Source organism: Alosa alosa, chromosome 24, assembly GCF_017589495.1.
Source record: "Alosa alosa isolate M-15738 ecotype Scorff River chromosome 24, AALO_Geno_1.1, whole genome shotgun sequence".
NCBI classification, from domain to species: Eukaryota; Metazoa; Chordata; class Actinopteri; order Clupeiformes; family Clupeidae; genus Alosa; species Alosa alosa.
Genome location: NC_063212.1, coordinates 6,815,769 through 6,836,412, shown reverse-complemented (window position 1 = coordinate 6,836,412; position 20,644 = coordinate 6,815,769). Strand labels below are relative to the sequence as shown.

General features: G+C 44.1%; 2 protein-coding genes and 2 long non-coding RNA genes across 13 annotated transcripts; 2 read left to right on the top strand and 2 right to left on the bottom strand.

Moving 5' to 3' along the window:
- Window positions 1-2,186: 2,186 nt before the first annotated feature.
- Window positions 2,187-2,760, bottom strand: LOC125289447. Its single transcript, XR_007192635.1, has 3 exons — window positions 2,684-2,760; window positions 2,460-2,539; window positions 2,187-2,249 (listed from the first exon to the last, which is right to left on the bottom strand). It is a non-coding gene; the product is annotated as an uncharacterized LOC125289447 (long non-coding RNA).
- Window positions 2,761-3,009: 249 nt separating this feature from the next.
- znf131 (zinc finger protein 131) lies at window positions 3,010-8,340 on the top strand. Of its 4 annotated transcripts, none has more exons than XM_048236289.1 (8): window positions 3,229-3,363; window positions 3,941-3,988; window positions 4,107-4,245; window positions 4,580-4,681; window positions 4,795-4,939; window positions 5,067-5,809; window positions 6,612-6,742; window positions 7,028-8,340. In XM_048236289.1, exons 3-8 carry the CDS (start codon window positions 4,122-4,124, stop codon window positions 7,595-7,597), a joined length of 1,815 nt encoding a protein of 604 aa, XP_048092246.1. In that variant the 5' UTR covers window positions 3,229-3,363; window positions 3,941-3,988; window positions 4,107-4,121; the 3' UTR covers window positions 7,598-8,340. The 4 variants fall into 4 exon arrangements, with proteins under 4 accessions (XP_048092243.1, XP_048092246.1, XP_048092245.1 ...); XM_048236288.1 differs by having other exon boundaries at window positions 3,229-3,380; XM_048236286.1 differs by lacking the exons at window positions 3,229-3,363; window positions 3,941-3,988 and adding an exon at window positions 3,010-3,134.
- Window positions 8,109-9,208, bottom strand: LOC125289446. Its single transcript, XR_007192634.1, has 3 exons — window positions 8,953-9,208; window positions 8,438-8,522; window positions 8,109-8,243 (listed from the first exon to the last, which is right to left on the bottom strand). It is a non-coding gene; the product is annotated as an uncharacterized LOC125289446 (long non-coding RNA).
- nim1ka (NIM1 serine/threonine protein kinase a) lies at window positions 8,546-20,483 on the top strand. Of its 7 annotated transcripts, none has more exons than XM_048236296.1 (6): window positions 8,546-8,724; window positions 8,959-9,026; window positions 16,002-16,641; window positions 17,104-17,461; window positions 18,725-18,993; window positions 19,455-20,483. In XM_048236296.1, the coding sequence occupies exons 4-6, from the start codon at window positions 17,110-17,112 to the stop codon at window positions 20,217-20,219; spliced, it is 1,386 nt and encodes a 461-aa protein (XP_048092253.1). In that variant the 5' UTR covers window positions 8,546-8,724; window positions 8,959-9,026; window positions 16,002-16,641; window positions 17,104-17,109; the 3' UTR covers window positions 20,220-20,483. The 7 variants fall into 7 exon arrangements, with proteins under 7 accessions (XP_048092253.1, XP_048092250.1, XP_048092249.1 ...); XM_048236293.1 differs by lacking the exon at window positions 8,546-8,724 and adding an exon at window positions 15,517-15,622 and having other exon boundaries at window positions 8,982-9,026; XM_048236292.1 differs by lacking the exons at window positions 8,546-8,724; window positions 8,959-9,026 and adding exons at window positions 9,324-9,475; window positions 15,517-15,622.
- The last annotated feature ends 161 nt before the right edge of the window (window positions 20,484-20,644 follow it).

Genomic DNA, 20,644 nt, shown 5'->3' with positions numbered 1-20,644 from the left:
TAAAAAAAGGGAAAAGTCAGGGCTGTCCAATTTCTTAAACCATATTACGCTAAATGACCAATTATTCTAGAATTTGAATAAAACACAAACTTATTGTTCAAATAGTCATTCCAATCAAGCAATCCATTTTTCAACATTTTAAACAAACTCATGTTTTTCTTTCAAACATAATGTTATTAGGCTACGTTGAACAGACATATTTTGCCACAATAATGAATGTATCCAACAGAATTATGTAAGATCAATGTGAAGCAAGTAGTAAACCTAATGAAGGCAAATGAACACATGGTGTCACCATTTCATTGTTTTCCCACAGGCCTTTGCAAAAACACTGAAATAATTATGCAGCTAGCAGTGTTGCCAAAGGTTTTCACATGGATTTTCTTAAAAAGGGTTATGATTAGAGACCAGAATTTGGAGCTGAGTTGTATGTTATACTTTGACACGAGTATGTTAGATATTGAGCACGCACAAAGTGTCAGTGGTTCAACATCTCTGGAATTCAAAGAAGTTGGATTACTATGGCAGTTCTCTTTGAACATGTTCACAAGATTGCATCTTGAGTAATAAATATGAAAAGGATTTTGACCATTGATGTTGCAGTACCAAGTGTCTGACTGCTCACTCCTAGTACAAGTGTCCTCCTGTGGAACATAATGATGGTGGATTAACAGGAATATTTAATGAAAAATTAATTGACATTTTTCATTGGAATTACTTCAGATTGGGTAACCATGGTATGAATCAATTTTGTAAATTGAAAGAGAAATATTGGACTAATTCAAGACATTTCACTCATGTGCAATCGATAGACAATAAAATCAAGTAAATCCAGTGTTTTTTTTTCTTTCCGGTGTACATGGTACTGGACTGATGGAAGCGCATTCGACTATTCCAACTGGCATTCCTGGGAGCCTGATAACTCTGAGGGAGATGAACACTGTATTGGTGTCAACTTGGGTAAATCATTATCCTCATTATCCAAACATTATCCTCATTCTCTCTGTTCTATAAAGGTTTGCATACTATAGACCTATAGTTCTATGCAATATGGCTAAAACTTCCTCTGTGTTGATGTGGAAAAATAGTGTTGATCATGATTTTCCATGATATGTTCTGTGGCTTCTCTTGGTGGTGGCGTGTGGAATGATGTCCGCTGCAACGTTATTATGCCGTTTGTGTGTTCCACGTAGTAAGGTTGGAGTTTGGGGTTTGGAGTGTGGAGTTTTACGACTCTCTGTGATTTGAAACTTTCCTCCTTTCTTCATAAATGGCAATACAACACTAAGCATCAGTGCCTTTAAAGATTATGTTCTGTATCACTGCATTTGTAGAATAACTCTGGAATTCTTTCTCTTCCTTCAATTTGTTTTTTAGTTCACTTGCATACATCTGTTGCTGTTTTGAAATGCCACAGTTACCATATAGCCTTAATGTTCCCTTCGTATCCACTGACATCCAAACATCCAATTTTTGAGGACCTTTGACACAGTCTTGCCTGCAGTCAATGTTGCTAGGAGAAGAACACTAACATCAGTCTTTGATTAAAAAAATGTGTTTCATAGATTTCAATTCTCAAGACATAAGGTGATTTATGAGTTCACGATTTTGATAAAGCTGATTATTGTTCAATAATGTTGAATAAAACGTACTTGCCCTTACAAAATTATCTAATATAAAACGTGTTGCTTTACTGTAGTGTGCATGAGGTTTGTCCATGTGTGCTGTCTATGAGTGCCATTATCAGGGGTTAAATAAACCACACCATAGCCTTTTGTAACCTTCTAGTGGTGTGAGCCTATAGAGCACACATCAACTGACACATTTCCTTATTTCATGACATGTCATGCCATTATCTTATGATGTGAAGATTCAAACTTGGCAAACTGCACGATCTTTGACATACTGCATCACTGCCACTTTCTCTGGATACACACAATTCTTTATGAAATTCCATTACTGTAAGGAACACTGTAACTGACATTTTGCTTCAACTGCTTGGGCCCCGATCAGCGCTTGCTGATAATACTGAATCCTTTTTATTTAACTAATGAAATTCAATTACCCATTTTATAATAAGTACATCACTGTTATCCTTCCATTTTAGAAGTCATCAAAAAGTAGAGGAATGGATGAATTATTTGATGGAAAAAAACCCCACCAAATCCAACAATTGTGCTGATGCATTTATTTATTTGTCGGTCAGGAAGAAGGAAAGTTTCATATCAGAGATATCCAAACACCACTACCTAGAGAAGAAACAGAACATATCTAAATCATGAAAAATCCACATCAACACAGAAGAAGACGTTTTAGCCATCTTGCATGGAATTATATACAGTAGGCCTATGTTGTGTAGTGCAGAGCAGAGTATAACTCAACCAATGCAAACCTTTATAGAACAGAGAGAATCAGAATAATGTTTGATAAATGTTTGGATGATGAGGATTATGAATTACCACGGTTGTTGATGGCAATGCAGTGTTCATTTCCTTCATAGTTATCAGGCTCCCAGGAATGCCAGTTGGAATAGTCGAATCTGCTTCCATCAGTCCAGTAACATGTAAAAGCGAGAGTGCATTATTGAAAGGCATTCAATAGCCTACTGCATAGGCTACTGAATATTATCCTATAATACATTCTAATAAATGCAGTGAGCAGAATTTAAACATGGCTACATTACTTTTTTTGAAGATCAAAATGGTATAGGCCTAAGCCTAACAGCTGTTTTGAGGGCCAAAATTATTTAATCTTTTCATCTGGGGGGGGGTTATGTCCTTGGACCCCCCATAGCAGTTTTTGATAATAATTCTAATTTGATTTATTTTCTTCTAAAACATCATTACTCAATCCAAAGAAGGGCAGTACTGCATTTGGATTGCAAACGTCCAATAAAGTCACAGAAAAGCCTCTGCACCATGCTCTGCAGTGCACACACAGCATCTTTCACACAAATGCGCTGGCAATCCCCAGTTGCCGAGCAACTTGAATGTACGACAGTAGTCGCTAAGACTTCTGGGATTTCGAGGCCTACTTGGAAAAACGACCGCCCTTTTCTGTCGAGCGGAGTAGACACCGTTGCTGGAGTCACGTTCTAAAAAACTTCTAAAGAAACCTGTGAAACCCTTACAGAGGTAGGTTTTGTGGTTATGTCACCCCAGTAGTTTCTCAGAACTCTCATTTGAAAGGGAAATGTCTGCTTAAAAGCTGATTTTAATGCGCGATTTGATGACGTAATGCCAATGGTCAAATAACAAATGGCGAATACAGTGAAAGGCCTGCTAGAAATGAGCATGGAGCGTTTTCTAAGGTCGGAGCGGCTTTACACAGTACACCACGATATCCAGTTACATTTTCGGAGAGGTGTGCAATGGTTATTTGTAAGTTTAATAGTGAAATTTGGCGCAGTGTTTATATATCTCAGTATGCTGGAAGGCCTTGGTAGCTAACATTAGCTAGCATCGTTGAATTACCCTGTCGTTTCTGTAGACTAGACTGCCTACATATCGTCTCATTGGTCAGCTTGGTAGACTACAGTGAGACATGTGATGTACAACTGGGGAGGCTGAATGACTGTTAAAATAAAGTTGAACTAGTTTGATTATATTACACATCTGAACTCTTGACAAGTAGCCAGCTAAGTAACTGCTGTCCTGCGAAGTGAAGAGCTAGCCTGAGACTATTAACGTTAGCTAGCTAAATAATTAAGGCAAACTGAGCACCATCAGAGCCATTCTCTGGCATCACTGTTAACCAAGTCAACCTAGCTATCATAGCCAGTTCTAATCCAAAAGTGATGTAGCACTGAGGTCTACAGTGCTGTGCTAGTCAGTTAGCAATGACAGATGTAATATTTTCAACAGACGAGGCATTACACTTTGGGGACATATTTTCCTTTGGACTAACGTCAGTGTTAATGTTATCATTAACATACAACTAGGAGTCTGCGGGGGCAGCTCGCTCCACAGAGAGCCCACATTACTAAGGTGTAAGTTCTCGGAAGACCATAGCCCAAGATTTTGTTCTTGAAATGTTACCTACACCACAGACCACTTAATGATAGTTACTCCTTTTCTGACATGTTTCTGTAATGTTTCTGTTGTTAGGGAAAGGCTTAAGCCATGGCTGATGAGGGGGTGGTGGAGTGTGGACATGAGTTCCCAGCTCATTACAAGGTCATGCTTGACAAGCTCAACGAGCAGCGCCAACTGGACCAGTTCACAGACATCACTCTGATCGTGGATGGTAAGACGCCACATATTGCACACATATTTTGTCCTCTTGGAAGTAGCAACTAAACGCCTGTATTTGAATGGCATGAAATTTGCATTATTTTTTCTACAACCAAAGGGATGGTTTTCATTCCCAGTAAGCTGTCTGTGTTTCATTTATCTGCTTTCCTACAGTCAGAAGAATTGTGGCCTTGACTGTTTAAAGCAATCAAGTAATGTGTATTATGGACTAGAGACCATCTTGAATTTCCCCTTGGGGATCAATAAAGTATTTATCTATCCATCTATCTATCTATCTATCTATCTATCTACATTCTTTGGCCTTTCTTATGCCATTCTTATTTTAGGTCACCAGTTCAGAGCCCACAAGGCTGTGTTGGCAGCATGCAGTCAGTTTTTTCACAAGTTCTTCCAAGACTTTAAGCAGGAACCATTAGTAGAAATCGAAGGTAGGTGTCTCATTGCACCAGATTCTCAGATGGCCTTAATATTGTCACTGCTTATATTTTATGTCCCCATTTGCATCACGGTGCTGATTTTACCCGTTCCTTTTCTATATCAGGAGTAAGCAACTCGGCTTTTCAGCACCTCATGGAGTTCACCTACACGGCCACGCTGTCGGTCAACGGCAGCGAGGAGGTCAGTGATGTGTGGAGGGCGGCTGAGTACCTCCAGATGCAGGAAGCAATCAAAGCCTTGAACACCAGGTCCGTCCCTGGGTCTTTTGCTATGAATGATTACTTTGAATTTGAATTTCTACTTGATGTAGATTTAACTCAAGCCTGTGTTCTATATGTGCAATATCATGAGGTTGCTTTCACGTCTCTCCTGTAGAATCAATGGCAGCACGTCGCTGGTCTCCACTCCAGTCCTGGCGGGGAAGAGCAAAGCCAAGAAGAGGAAGATCGCCGAGACGTCTAACGTGATCACCGAGACACTGCCCTCGGTGGAGGCGGAGACGGTGGAGATCGAGGTGGAGGTGGGCGGCGTGGAGGATGCCTCGCTCGAGGAGGTGGTGGATGCCGCTGCCCGCAACGCCCAGGCCTCGTCCGACGACTCGGCCCTCGCCCTGCTCGCTGACATCACCAGCAAGTACCGGCCTGGGGAGACGGCGCTGCAGGGAGCCGGTGCCGACAAGTCCCCCGAGTTGGCGGCCGTAGCAGCGGCGGCGGTGGTGGACGAAGAGGAGCTGGTGCTTCAGGAGGAGACGGTGATGGCGCCCAAGGCCCTGGAGAGCATCGAGGTGGTGGAGGTGCAGATCTCGCAGCTGGACAACATGTTCCGCTGCGACAAGTGCGACCGCTGTTTCAAGATCTTTTACCACCTCAAGCAGCACATGAAGAGTCACGAGGCAGCCGGCGAGGGCGGCGGTGGCAGCAAGCCGTTCGTGTGCCGCCACTGCGGCAAGGCGTACGCCCGCGAGGGCGCCCTCAAACAGCACCTGAACAGCTACCACTATGAGGCCGAGGAGCAGTCGCGGCGGCAGCGGCCGCAGAAGAAGGTGCATGTGTGCGAGTACTGCGACAAGCAGTTTGACCACTTCGGCCACTTCAAGGAGCATTTACGAAAACACACAGGTACGTGCACTTCAATCATTCCATTTGGAACTCTGGCACTCATAGCAGATGTGCGGTTGACGGCATTAAATATACTGTGAACGGTTTGCACCCTCATTGTTTCCTCTGTTATACTTTCAGTGGCTTACTAAGTTTTAAATGATCCATTCAGAACCGCTGAAATGAATGTGTTTATATTGGGTGCTTCTAGTTCAACATGCTGGCCAAGTTTGATCACTCTAGCTATGGTTAAGGGCTATGCGCAAAGTCTTGAACACATCATTACATTCATGTACTCGATACACTCCCATAGACTTGCATTGTGTTCTGTACAGCGCCTCTGGAGGTACAATGTTGTATTACAAATGAATATGGTCCAAAGCTAACTTGTTTGCAGGCTAACTTTAGTTGATATCTGGGCAACACAAAGCATAAGTGTTTTTGACAATATGTTTGAAAAATGTAAGTGTATTTTTTGGGGCTTTTTGTCTTAATTCAGATAGAATAGTAAAGAGACTGACGGCAAGCGAGTGGGAGAGAGATGGGGCGGGGTCAGGAAATAACCCGGGTCAGACTCAAAGCTGGGCCCCCGTGGGCACTTGGACCCAACTGTGGTACGGGCACTGTAGCCAGTTCGGAACAGCACTCCCGCCCCCCTGTTGTTAATTCTGTGTAGGGGAAAAATCTCCTAAGTGACACTTCAAGTCCCCAAAGTGACACATCTCTAATTTGGAATATTCAGTCTCTCTTCTAGTTTAAGAACCCAGAGATAATTGACCTTGACGTCATTTAGCGTGTGTGTGTGTGTGTGTGCTCTCCACAGGTGAAAAGCCATTCGAGTGTCCGGACTGTCACGAGCGCTTTGCCAGAAACAGCACACTCAAATGCCACATGGCGGCCTGTCAGAATGGTTGTGGAGCCAAGAAGGGCCGGAAGAAGCTCTATGAGTGTCAGGTAAGAGGCTCCCAGCGGGAGTGTTTGTGTTGTCCATCTCAGTTTGTGTTGAAAAAATAGTTCTTGCCTGTGGCAGTTTCTTGTGTCCAAATAAGCCCTCAAAAACTTTGATAATCTCTTGTCTCCATTTCTGTGGAATGTTAGTAGTAATGATGGGGAAACCATATCAAGAACTTTCAGGTTGCAAACAGGGATGCAGTCTTAAAGGTTTAAGTTTAAATTGCCCTGCTGAAGATGTTCTACAATGTATCTCCATTAAGAGGAACCAATAACTTCTTTTCTCAGGTGTGCAACAGTGTCTTCAACAGCTGGGATCAGTTCAAAGACCACCTGGTCATCCACACAGGAGAGAAGCCAAACCACTGCACGTTTTGTGACCTGTGGTTCACCCAGCCCCGTGACCTCCGGATTCACCTGCGCGACCTGCACGGCATCCAGGACGACGCAGTGACCAGTACCACCGCCGGCGCCGCGGAAGAGGTCGTCCTCACCGAGGCTTCCGCTGCCACCACCGTCCTCTCCACCTCCACGGGCGAGGTGACTGAGGAGGAAGCCGGACTGCTCCTGACCACGGAGGATGGCATCCGGGTGGAGCACGTGACTGTGGAGCCCATGGACGTGGTGGCCGTGGAGGAGACCCTCGTGGTGGAGGCGGAGGAGGAGGAGGGGGCAGTGGCAGTAGTCACGCACCCAGGGGAGGAAGCAGCGGAGAGACTAAACGAGCACCAAACTGTGGAGATTCAAGTCGGAGAGGTCACGCACGTGACCATGACGGACGAACACTTAGACTCTGACGTGCACGTGGAGACAGTAGAGGTGGACGATTCAGGGGAGGTTCAGACAGTGCAAGTATGAAAGCCAGCCTGCAGGGGGACTCACTCTGCCTGCACCCGCTCCCTCTCTCATAAGGAAGAGAGAAACGTCTCGAATAATAAACAAATAGTAATATTTATTTTGAAACTGAGCTCCTCCTTCTGTGTCTTCCTGTATCCGCCACGTGGGGCCGAGGTGGCGTCTATGCTTGAATGCCGTTTGGTTGTTTTAGCAGGAAATGCTGGTAGAAGGATCAAATTTCTTATGTGTTTGTTTGCTTGTTTTGCGCATTTCATAAGACTCAAAAATGCAAAAATGAAAAGAAAAGATGTGCTGTCACCGAGGACATTCAGTGATCGATTGACAACTAAAAAAGAGACCAATGAGCGAGAGTGTAACAAAGAAAAACAGGCTTTATTTTTGTACACTTTCTGTTTGTTTACACACAGTCTGGTGTTGTCATTACCATTGATGTTGCTGTTGTGTCTGCTCAGGGTGGTGAGTGAGTCGCCCCGAGACTGCTCAAGGAAGTGACTGTTGATGATCGCTTACAGCATATGCGTCTCAAACTGCACTCCATAAAAACCCCTTATGCAGATCCGGTGGGACGTGGGTTTGCTTTCAAGCAGAGGTCTCCGGGCATCAACAGACTTGGGGAATGCACGCTGAACCAGGCTTTGTGTTGATCCTTTTGTAAAATGAAAAAAAAAAAAAGTTTCAATCATCTTTGGCACAGAGCGTTACAGTATTGCATTGTCTAATAAACTTTGAGTTTTAAAACAAGAGCATAAAAGGTGGTGATGTTTGATGACGCCTTATGGGTATGCTATAGTGTTGGAGTATTTCTGAACCAAAAAGTAAAAATTAATGTGAAGATATTACCTTTTGTGGTCTTGCAATGTCATTGGCATTATCGAAACATGGAGCACGTAATGGTAGCGCATGATGAAGTCCTCAGGCACAAAGGCTGCACAAAGCAATTGAGAGTATTGTCACAATTTTCATATATTTTCATATATCCATCATTGCATTAATACATGAAACAAATGACAGCTTTTAACCATCAGTCAGACGGGGCAACTCAATACAACTCTACTACCCTCTAGTGTTTGAATCCGTTTCCAAACTACAGTCGACTACCCGCTGACTCATTTCGAATGTTATTGGAGGTTCGTTTGCCTCGGTTCAAGTTTCCCATGCCTCGTGCCTTTGTTTGGATTGATTTGATATTGAGAGTGTTTTACTGAATATACGCTCCCATTTGACCATAGCTCTGTGAATGGTCTACTCGAGTATACTGTAAACCATTAGCACTGTTTTTGTTAAAAAGTTTTCATCTTATTTGTAGATGGTTGTTGGCCCTGTAATAAAACATAACACGCTGTTTTAATCCTCACCCGCAGTGTTGAATGTCACCGGTGGGTGTAACGAGAACAAGGGAATCACTTCGCGACCTTCCAGCGCAATAACAGTAAGTACCATGGATAGTTCCCACTGCGCACTAGTTTCATCAATAATGTTCAGTTGTGCACATCTTTTTGTCTGATACTGTTAAACCAGCGTCGTTATAGTTTACACAGAATAGCTCTGTACACCCAAATCCGTTGTCTTTATTTGTGCTGCTATAGAAAAGCAAGTCCGATATCAGCCTTTAAAATAAAATATATTTATGACGTAACATGTTCCCTGGGCTCCCGTTGGTTTAGCTTCTGTTCAACTTCCTCCCCCATACGTCTAATTGGCCACAAAAACTGTTAATCAAGAACATACGACTCCCTGTTGCTGTTAGAAATCAGTATTATACACTTCAAGAGAATATGACAATACGCGAATAGGAGGAGTCATGCAGTGTCATTGAGAAAAACAACAAGATTATTAAATATGGGCACTGTCGGCTCTCGTGTGTCAGCTAGTTCGGAGGTAAGAGTTATCTTTCTATTTCCCGCAGTGTGCGCTGCAAGCAGATACTGGCATGACCAGTAGCCTACCTGTCGAATTGATTAGACGGTAGCGATGTTCTTTTCAAACCATTTATTTTCGCGTGAATTGAGACTGTTGCTTGACGAAATAAATAATTTTACCAATCATGCAGTCTCGCATAGGCTACTTCTTTCTTCATATTAGCCTATGTAATAGTCCAACACAGTCACAGATGCACAAAATAGCTCGCACCATTAACAGCCAGTTTATTCCATTGGTGAAATGATTGCTATTTTACAAGTAGCATAGTTCTTGATAGGACACAAGAAGTCCAGGTTATGGATGAAATGCAGTTTACTTAGTCTTTGGTACTTTCACCTGACGGGCAGGTGAACCTGGCAGCCTCTGAGCACTACATCACAGCTCGTCTAAAATGACGCATTGATGTTGCCAGTGAGAGTCAATAAAATGCGCTTGTTTCAGCGCATGACGATAGGGGGGATTACCCATACGTGGTTAAGCATTGGTGTGATTTAAGGTGAGCTGTCGCTGGCAGGACAGGGGCGCCACCACCTGCACAATCATTTGACATGAATTGGGTTGTTCGGTTCTAATGAGTATGCAGCGAAGACTCCGAGGAAAGGTTGGAGCTATTACACCATCACAGAGGTAAACTATCTTCCTGTATTCAAGTGTTGAGTGGGGAACATATGACATGAACAAGTAAAATGTGCATGATTCTTTCAAAATGCATGTAGTCTGGTGTATCAGCTGAGGTCTATACAGCCAAAGAAAAGTTAGGTCACTGAGTTCTGATAACATTAATTATTTAAAGAGATAGGCTATTGAACTGTGGCAATGAACAGCAATATGACCTATATGATGCAAAGCATCAGATGAGACCCTGCACATTGAATGGATGTGTGTTATATCACTCCAATGGAAGTGTTCTTGCGTGGAAGCTTCTAGCATAGGTCTTTAAAGAAGGTTGAGGGATGGGTCCTTCCTAATGACTGTCAAATGCAATGCTATTCATTACTTTTGCTTTGATTGCTGGCCTTCGTCGTCCGAGTGAAACTTTTGTGTTTTGGAGCCTTTGAAGGTGCATCAGTTGTGAGCTTTGTTTCATATTGAGGGATAAAAGCCTCTTTGATGCTTCGGAATAAATCAGAAGATGCAAATGCAGCGGAAATAGCTTTTTATACTGGTTGCCCATCATCTGCATGACCCCCTCCCCTCTGCCATGAGCCCTTTCTTGAGGCCAACACATGATCAATTGGCACCTTAATTAATATTTTTTTGTTATGATGATTTTTGACGCATTTGAGGGTTATGTTATAATGGCAAACCTCATTTCTAACGATGATTTCTGGGGTAGTTTGAAGTTGGGTGCTGTAGAGAAAATAAGAGATTTAAGATTTATTTATTTTGGTGATGTTAACACCATCACTGCAGGCTACCACACACACACACACACACACACACACACACACACACACACACACAGGTGAATACCAACAGCATTGCAAAGATTTCTTCTTCCTTAGCAGTGCCATGGTAACTAAGGACCCTAGAGTATCATGGCTAATGAGTCTGCATGGATTCATTCACTTGGGGGAAGAAAAGACTGTCCATCAAGGGACTGAGATAGTGTGCGTAACACAGAATGTTTAATTTGCTAACTTTATTTGTCCTCTCTCGCCTTATGTTTTTACATTTCTGCAGTAGATTGATATACAGAATAGTGGGCTATAGAGTAAAGCTGAGTAGGCAAGCTTTGTATACAGTTGCCATTTCCAGTGCATCGCACGGCAAGGAGTAACTCTTACCATGATAGTTTACCCTCTGCTTATAATGGCGATCATCACAAAACTGAGACGTAGTGTCATCACAAAATTGGCAGTTCAGCTCTCCTTTACTAATGTTTTGCATTTGTCAATAGTGGAGACATGCAGCTTTGACGTCATGACACAGTACTCTGATGTTATCACATCAGTCATCTGAGGCCTTGGCTGCATATTAAATGCTAGTCAATAACAATGAAGGACTTTATTTCTGGTTTGTGAACACTACCTGGACTCTGGAACTGTAGCACTAGTGAACATAAAGAACTGGGCACATGTAGAAGTGGGTTCATTATTGCTGTTATTTGTGAAAGAATGTAAACATGCAGTAAAAGAAAGCACTAGTTCCACGATATTTAAAAATGGCAGGGGGGTGTTTTGTGTACGTGTGTGTGTGTGGTTGTGTTTGTGTTTGTGTGTGTGTGTGTGTGTGTGTGTGTGTGTGTCTAAAACTCTCATGGAATTGTTTGCCCATATAAATTCCAGAGTGGACCACCTCTTGGTTCCTAGGCTTGCTGGCCTCCTATTGTCTCCCATCTATTCACCCCTGAGCTCTTTATCCTCCTGGACCAGGCATCTCAATTAATGCACATGGGGGAGCTGTGTGTGTGTGTGAGAGAGAGAGAGAGTGAAAGAGTCTGCTTTTGTATGTTTTTGTATGCTAAACTTCTCAGTTTTCCCCAATGTGCTGCTCCCTTGCTCACATCACTCTCTCTCTCACCCACTCTTTATCCCCTCTCTCTCTCTCTCTCTCTCTCTCTTTCTCTCTCTCTCTCTCTCTTTCTCTTTCTCTCTCTCTCTTTCTTTTGCTCATTTCCCTCACTCACCCTCCCCTCCCTGGTGGTGATTTTGAAGTGAGTATCCCAGAATTCTCTCTGACTGCCGAGGCACATGTTGTTATTTTGTCTCGATGGGGAAGAGATGATGTCAGTAGCTTGATGATCCTCCACAATTTGCACCACCTGACGTGCAGGCTCTTGAGCAGCTCAAAGCCAGCTGGTGAGTAATGTCGCACTATTTGGAATTACATGCTGGTCATTTTTCAGGAAGGCACATGAAAATGGGTAGATGCTTGTATACTGATACTGTTGTTTCTGTTCATGTACAGTTGTTAAGTTGAAATGGAATGGTATAGTCATTAAATGTGAGTTGATGTTTGTTAAAAAGAATTATAATCAACAGTTTGGTAGCCTTTCAGGGAAATTCAGGGAAACACAACTCTTTTGGATTTTCATCTTGTTTTGTCTGCTACTTATTTGAACTTTTCTAGCACATGTTAATAGTCTGATATGCACATGCAGAGCACAGATTCAACTTTTACTCAGTGGTGAACATTTGATACCATTCTTAAGTCTGTTTGTTTACTTAAACTTTTTTTTGTCACTTAGGGTACTGTCATCCATTCTGTTAAGTGATTGTTTATAACTATGCTTATGACATATACCCACCCAATGTAAAGAGGTGAGGAGTTGTAGCATTTTCCTCTGGTGAATGTCCGTCCAATAGCAAAGTGAAATCTCACTGCAGAAATACAACACCGGGGCAGTGTGTATGGTGAGCTCGCTTCTCTTAACTGATAGCTAGTAATTACAGCCTAATCCTCAGCTGGGGTGGCTACACTCAAGCAAGCACAATGCATTGCCAGGCAACCAGGTGAAATGGTCAAACAGACCATAGATGTAGAAACCTATATACCGCATTGTCATTTGACATATTCAACTCCTATTGTTTTTAAATGTGCTATATAAATAAAGTGACTTGAATTTACTTGGCATATTAGTGAAACAGACCCTAATGATGACAGGTTTCCGGCCTGGTTTCCATGTCTTCACCATAAGTATAGAATGTGTTGAAATGGCAGAGTGCAGAGTACATTGGAATCCCTCCAAATCAGCTCTCTTTCTCAGAATGACATCTTTGGAATGTGTTCATTTATTCTAATTTCCACAGATTTGATGTCCCTTTGTGATGTATAAGGTCTGCCTGACACGCCTTTTGTTTTCAATCTTTGGTCTAAATAGTCGATTACCTTTAAGCTCCTCATTTCATGTGACAGATTGTTTTCACTGTTCATGAGGTCTATGGCAATCAAGTATTCTTTCACAGAAATGTAAATGTGCCTGTGTGTGTGTGTTGCGTGTTTTCACACAGACACACCTGTATCCCACATGAATAAGCTGCTCCGTCCATGCCAGTCCCTGAACTGAGATCAGCGGGGAGCACTCATGGTGTGGAGAGGCACGGGAAGGGTGTTTGAAGGTGGAGGAGCTGGAGTGTTCATCTTGGAGAGGCACACACTTTGATTTCCTCTGCCTTGCTCCCTCCTCCCCCCTCCACAGACCCACTGGCTCTGGAGAGAATCAAAGACGCTAAAACACAAACCTCATGCATGCTAAAACATGGATGGTGGCAGGTCTTTAAATCTTCCAGATTAATTGGATGGCGAAAACCAGTCTGATGCCAGTGGTTAGTTATTCTGTCTCAATTGTTATGGAACCCAATTATTTTATTGTAACTGAAGTGGTCATCAGCGAAGGCTAATCAGGGAACGGCCATTTAGCTAAGGATTCTATTTCAAGGAAAATGTTCTTTAGACATTGCTGGCTGTATTGTAACGGTGGGTTTTATTTTAGTAGTATTTTAGTTTAGCATTTAAACTATATAGCGTATTTAGTGGTAAATAATATGACTGCTACACAGTGTTGCGTGTACTGTCCGAAGAAGATAAATCACGCTTCTCAACTGCTCTCCATTCCCCACTCCTTCAACTCCTTGTAAGCTGCAACTCTTACCCTTGGTTGCTGAATGAGTGATGAAACTGAAATTTGAAAATAATTGTACAAAGATATATGTGTTCTAATCCCACATTTATCGTTGTATTCTCTTCGAGGTCACAAACTAGTGTGCACTACCTAACCAAGGTCTGCAGCGATTGACAAAGTATTGTATTATTTGACATTTGGTGGCATCTAAGTATAATATAAGTATATATAATCTTTTGATCCTGTGAGTAAAATCTGACAAGTCTGTATTTGCATTGCACACATATACATCTGCCATTAATTATATTATACACTGCTTTGTATGTCTATATTTTTATCAGTGTGTGCACACGTGTGTGTGTGTGTGTGTGTGTGTGTGTGTGTGTGTTTGTGTACCTGTGTGTGTACCTCTGTGTATGTGTTCACCTATGTGTGTGTGTCTGTACAGACTTGTGTGCAGTGCTTCACAAAGAGACAAGTCTGCATATGTCTACTAGTGTGTACAGTATATATACGTTAGTGAGTGTATTCATTTGTGTGTGCACGTGTGTTTATATGTGCAGTGCATGTGTGCATTGCCAGTGGGCTGTGTATGTGATTGTACATCTTGGGTGCACTGCCATTGTGTGTATGCATGTGAGTGAGTGAGTGAGTGTGTGTGTGTGTGTGTGTGTGTGTGTGTGTGTGTGTGTGTGTGTGTGTGTGTGTGTGTGTGTGTGTGAGAAAAAAAAAACATGAGCCAAAAGCTTTTATTCCTTATCAGCCTAGTGCCCACCAAGTATCATGTGCCCAGGCATTTCAGTGTGCTGGGAATCACTTTGAAAAAAAAAAACACTATATGACCGCATTGCGCTTATTATTATTATTTTTTATTCATGTCATTGAAAGCTTACCTCAGAAGAAATGTGACTCTTAACTAACAGCTGTTCAGTCGGCTGTTATCACATAGCAGAATACTTTGCATCAGGTAGTATTCGGACATTGACCATTCACACCCTATAGATTATGATTATTAGAATGTTTTTGGTAGAAACAAGATGTAATGCCGCCTCATCAGTTGTCCATCAGCCTTTGTGTGTGTGGCCATGGTTACGTACTTCATGTGTTTCAAACACCAAAGTTGTTTTCAGTTGGAGGCTATGCCAACTAAGAGACCGATACAGAAAGTCTTTTTTTTACCTACTGCAGTAGCACTTTATAATGACTCCCCCTGAGCACGGAGAGAGAAGAATAATCTTTTAGAATATATTTTTTAAATAATCTCTTTAAGGTTATTTAGGCTATATCTTGGATTATATGATTATATGAGTGTTGTGTTTGTATGGCTGCTGGAACACTGTAATTTCCCTTGGGGATGAATATCTAATCTATCTATCTATCTATCTATCTATCTATCTATCTATCTATCTATCTATATCTTGTCAACATCATTTAGTCATTCTTGTCGGATGCACGGTACCAGCTCTAATCAACAAGCCTGCAGAACTAATTGACTGAGTGGACAACTGTCTCCTCTTTGGGGAGGTTGTTAGGAGCTCTCTGTACGTGAGATCTTTGTCATGAGTCCTAAAAATGTTCTAGGAATTAACATTTCAGAGTAGACGCACATGTCTTTAGGACTTTTCTAACCCACTCTTTTTGTACAACCTGTATAAACCTGTATATCACTCATAGAACTCATTGTTGAATTCTCAAAACATTGGAGATTACCCACTGCAAATCACTGTGTGCAAAAAGTTTTTGAGTGGCAAGAAAGTTACGTGATCAGATGTTTTGTTGTTATTGTTGTTAGTTGTTGTTAGTCGTCAAGTGGCTGTTTTTAATGAGGAGCCCTAAAGACTCACCTGTCACATATGGCAGTGGTAACCATGTCCTCTTTAAATCCTTCTGTCCACCCCCTCTCAATCTCTCCCTCCATAGGCGTAAAGGGATCCCTGGCTGTGCCAAAGACTAAGGTGGAGATTTGCAGAGTCGATAAGTAAAGCCGGGATTAGGATCTGTGGCAACCAGCGTGCGTTCTAATCCCGACAACAGGGCGGCCGGAAAGAGAGAGAGAGGGAAGGTTGCCGGGCCCCTGGGGAAACGTGAGCCAGAGAGGAGCCAGAATCCGAGAGAGGCGGTTGAGCCCTGTGGAGTGGCAGCGGAGGTGGTGAAGAGGGGCCTTTTGCTGCCCGCAGGAGAGACGGTAAGAGTCCCCGGAGGGCGGCCTTTCCTGCTGAGGACATCATGTTCCGCTGAGCGGGGCCACAAAGGAGAGGAGGAGGAGAGGGAGGGGGAGACGTGCTCCTCCGCTTTTTGGAGCAGGGAGTTTGGCAATCACAGCGTCCTCGGCGCACTCAACACCAGGCTCTGTCTCTCTCTCTCTCTCTCTCTCTCTCTCTTTTCTCTCTCGTTATTGATGAGTGGCCGACGCCGTCAAGAGCCGCAGGACCTGCCAGCACCACCAGCTCCTCTCCCCCTCATCCACTTTAACATCTGCCCACTTCTGAGGGCTTTTTAGGATGCGGAGACACATGGACACGCCCGAGGTCAGAGTGGCCACTGAGGACAAGATGCAGAGGTGAGCTGTCACTGCACATAGAAAGTCACCCAATGAAGCATGTTAAATTTGGCTTCATCAGCTTGCTGTATAAACTCCAGAATTTTCTATTTTTCAGGAAAGTATAGTGCAGACAAGAAGCTAATTTACCAGTGCTATTGACATTATTCACATAATTGACTTTATTTACCATTATGGCAATGCTACTCATATTTGTGTTTGAATGATATGCACATTGTTTATGTGTTCCTTGTAATGTCTATTGTCAGTTCCAAGTCAGTCCATATTCACATTTCAGTTCACAAAACATTTTTCCATTCTTCACTTTTCCATCTCAAGTGTTTGCTGATGATCCATCTGCTGTGCCTCTTTGACAGTTTGTCACCTGAAAAAGACCAGACCTCCATGCCATGAGTTAAACTCCTGCTCCTGCTCACCCCCTGCTCACCCCCCCCCCCCCCCCCCCCCTTCCACCATCCCCAGGACGGGATGACGGCTGTGCACCCATCTGAGGGGGGCACTGTCTCCTCCACCAGCTCCGTGCCCGTGGTGCGCTCCGGGGCAGCCGTGGCCCCTGCGGCCCCCCCTGGGGGCACCTCTCAGCGCTACGCCCGCTGGAGCCGGCAGGACAGCTCGGACATCTGCACGGACGATGAGGGCGGCGGGGGCCCGCCGCGACGCCTCTCGCCCCTGGAGAAGCTCAACCTGGACATGTGCCAGGACGAGAGGGTCGTGCGCGAGCTGACCGTAGGCCGGCGCATCGGCTTCTACAAGGTGCGCGGCGAAATCGGCTGTGGCAACTTCTCTCACGTCAAGCTGGGCATCCATGCCCTGACGAAAGGTAACACGAGGTTCTAAACATCAACAGACGAACACTGTTTAAATCATCTAATGGATATTCCAACCACTAATTAAATCATTATTATCCATTGGTGCTTATGCTTGCAATTACTGTTTATATATATCCTGTTGATATTGGCACTGTTTTCTCAGATAAAGTACTGTACTGATAAAAACTGTATTTTCCCATCATGCACGTGGGAATGAGATGGCTTACGTGTTCACTGTGAATTATAGCAGCATAAGTGGGAAGTATTAACTCCCCACTTAATTTTCTTCTCCTCATGACACCCACAAGCACGCGCTTGTCTGAAGTTTCCACCAGCAGCTGAAGTGCGCAGCACCCTCACAGTTAATTAGGCCCCGATGCAATCAAGCGATATCTGACCTTGGGCCGCTTACCACATTACAGGCAAAGCAATGACACACGACACGGCGTATTGCATATTTTAAAATTTTTATGATGCCCTCCTTGACATGGTAATGTGAAGTGGGGGATTGCCCAACTCCCTCTGTCAGCGGCCTCTGAGTGCCACATCGGGAGCGGATGACTCGTCTGGCCTGAATTGATCAGAACGTCTCGGGTTTCTCCACAGACGTCTCGAATTTCAGCTCACCTCATTAGAAAGTGAAAGGGCGTGTTGAGGACAGATGTGATCTGCCCTTTCCAGCAGTGAGATGAACGGGCAGAGAAGGCGCTTGCTCTGGTCATCTGGAAATCCACGACGAGGTGTAATGAGACTCTCAATGTGCCCCTAACAAAGCAGATTTGGAGAAGTCGCCATTAGCCTTCAATTATTCATGCATATTGAATTACTATAGCACTTTCATTGCTGTCCAAGTTCAGACTTCTTATGATATCAAAGACAGACAGACAGAGCATGCCCTGCAGTTCTCCTAAGCTCTTACAAACCCATACCCTATAAACATCTCCTACTGGCATGTGAATTGCTGTCACTGCATGGTGTCAGTGGATGAATGTACACTATGCAAATACTGATGTTGAACTGTGCACCCATACTGATCAGCAGAGATGAAACCAATGATGTGACATCAATTGAATATTAGCTTCTTGTTCTGATTATAACCAGCGATCTTTGGGGTTTTCCATTTGTGGTATTGCAGTTGCATATTAGGTGTTGTGTATTGGGCACTTAGGTATTGGTAATGTGTTCTCATGGTAGTGCATTTTTTTAGATGACAAATTCATCCACATACACTTTTATTCATACATGTATATTGTTGTCCCCTTTCTCACCCACAGACAAAGTGGCCATCAAGATCTTGGACAAGACCAAGCTAGACCAGAAGACGCAGCGTCTGCTTTCGCGAGAGATCTCCAGCATGGAGCGCCTGCACCACCCCAACATCATAAGGCTCTACGAGGTGGTGGAGACCCTGACGCGCTTGCACCTGGTGATGGAGTATGCGGCTGGGGGAGAACTCTACACCAAGATCAGCACCGAAGGGAAGCTCTCGGACATCGACTGCAAGATTGTCTTCTCCCAGGTCCTGTCGGCTGTGAAGCACATGGTAAGTGTGTCCGGCTGTATGTTACGCCATACAGATGGCCAGTCAAGGGTTAGCTTGGTTGGGCACCAGAGTCTGTGGAAGAAAAGCACATTAATGTATCATGTCAGCTTTGGTTCATCTGTTGATTTGGATGTTTGTTAAATCAAATCAAGTCTCACCAAAACCAAAACCAAATTGTGGACTGTACCTTTGAAATATTTTTGTGTGTGTTGCAAAGCCAGGTTAGTAAATCAAAGTTAACCCTTCAGATTAAACATCAATGAGGGTTGAACCCTGATCAAAGCTTTGGTATACTATAAAAGAGGCAGATGTTGGATATGGCAAGGGTTGTTGGAGAGACTAAAGGTGGGTGGGCTGTTATGTCTTCCCTCATTTTGTCATGTGTGGAACCCTGGTCTGTTATGCCTCCTGATGGAGAAGAACTTATGATAAGAACTGATTCTTTTCTTCTCTCCCTGCAGCATGACAACAACATCATCCACCGGGACCTGAAGGCGGAGAACGTGTTCTACACCTGCAGCACCTGTGTCAAAGTGGGCGACTTTGGCTTCAGCACGGTGAGCCGGCGCGAGGAGACCCTCAACACGTTCTGCGGCTCGCCACCGTACGCCGCGCCCGAGCTCTTCCGCGACGAGCACTACATGGGCGCCTGCGTGGACGTGTGGGCGCTGGGCGTTATGCTTTTCTTCATGGTGACAGCCACCATGCCCTTCCGCGCCGACACTGTTGCCAAGCTCAAGCGCTGCATTCTGGACGGCGCGTACATCATCCCGGCCTTCGTGCCCGAGCCGTGCCAACAGCTGCTCCGCGGCATTCTCCAACCGCAGTCGGCCGACCGCCTCACGGTGGCCCAGGTCATGGCCTGCGAGTGGCTACGGCCGGTCGACTTCCCCCCGGCCGCGGAGCCCTTCAAGCTGGACCCGCTCTACCTGGTGGAGGCCGAGCCTGCTGAGCTGGAGGAGGACGAGCTGGAGGTGAAGAACATTCTGGAGTCGCTGGGCATCACCGCGGAGCACCTGCACAACAACCAGGGCAAGGACTGCCGCAGCTCCATCACCGGGGTCTACCGCATCCTGCTGCACCGTGCGCACAAGCGCCGTGCTGTAGACAGCATGCCAGTGGTGACGCATATGGTCAGCGAACCGGTCACAATGGTCACTAAAAAGGACCGCTTGAAGGCCTACCGGAGCCTGCGGCACACATCTAAACTGTGCGTCATACTTTGATCTTGCAGTGGGACTTGTCTTAAACAGGGATTGGCCTATCTCTTTTTGGGAGCAGGAGTGTGGTTCTTGAGTGGAGTAGAGAAGTATAGAACATGTATTTTTCATCATAACAAGAAAAAAAAATTAATTGCCTGATCAGGAGAAGGTGAGCATGGAGCTCATGTTGTCGAACTTTGCTATGACACCTGAGTTTGTGTGATAATAATGCCATGATTGTCATGTATTGTTAATATGCATTGTATCCAATAAAACTCTATTATTGAATATGAACCTTCTGATGCTTTTGGCCAAAGGTTTGTGAAGCGAGATTCACATATGTATTTTATTCCCATGCAAAAAGCCTTCATCAACTGACACTAGGTTTCCCAGAATCCTTTTCGAAGACGTCGAATAGACGTCGGTGACTCGCCATTACAGTACGTGAT

What these genes read in the sequence shown, in the direction of transcription:
- znf131 (XM_048236286.1), top strand. Translation starts at nt 4,122, where the DNA reads ATGGCTGATGAGGGGGTGGTGGAGTGTGGACATGAGTTCCCAGCTCAT. An exon ending in ACCATTAGTAGAAATCGAAG is followed by an intron (nt 4,682 to 4,794) that starts GTAGGTGTCTCA and finishes TTTCTATATCAG; the next exon opens with GAGTAAGCAACTCGGCTTTT. An exon ending in AGAAGCTCTATGAGTGTCAG is followed by an intron (nt 6,743 to 7,027) that starts GTAAGAGGCTCC and finishes TTCTTTTCTCAG; the next exon opens with GTGTGCAACAGTGTCTTCAA.
- nim1ka (XM_048236296.1), top strand. Translation starts at nt 17,110, where the DNA reads ATGACGGCTGTGCACCCATCTGAGGGGGGCACTGTCTCCTCCACCAGC. An exon ending in CATCCATGCCCTGACGAAAG is followed by an intron (nt 17,462 to 18,724) that starts GTAACACGAGGT and finishes TCTCACCCACAG; the next exon opens with ACAAAGTGGCCATCAAGATC. An exon ending in TGTCGGCTGTGAAGCACATG is followed by an intron (nt 18,994 to 19,454) that starts GTAAGTGTGTCC and finishes CTCTCCCTGCAG; the next exon opens with CATGACAACAACATCATCCA.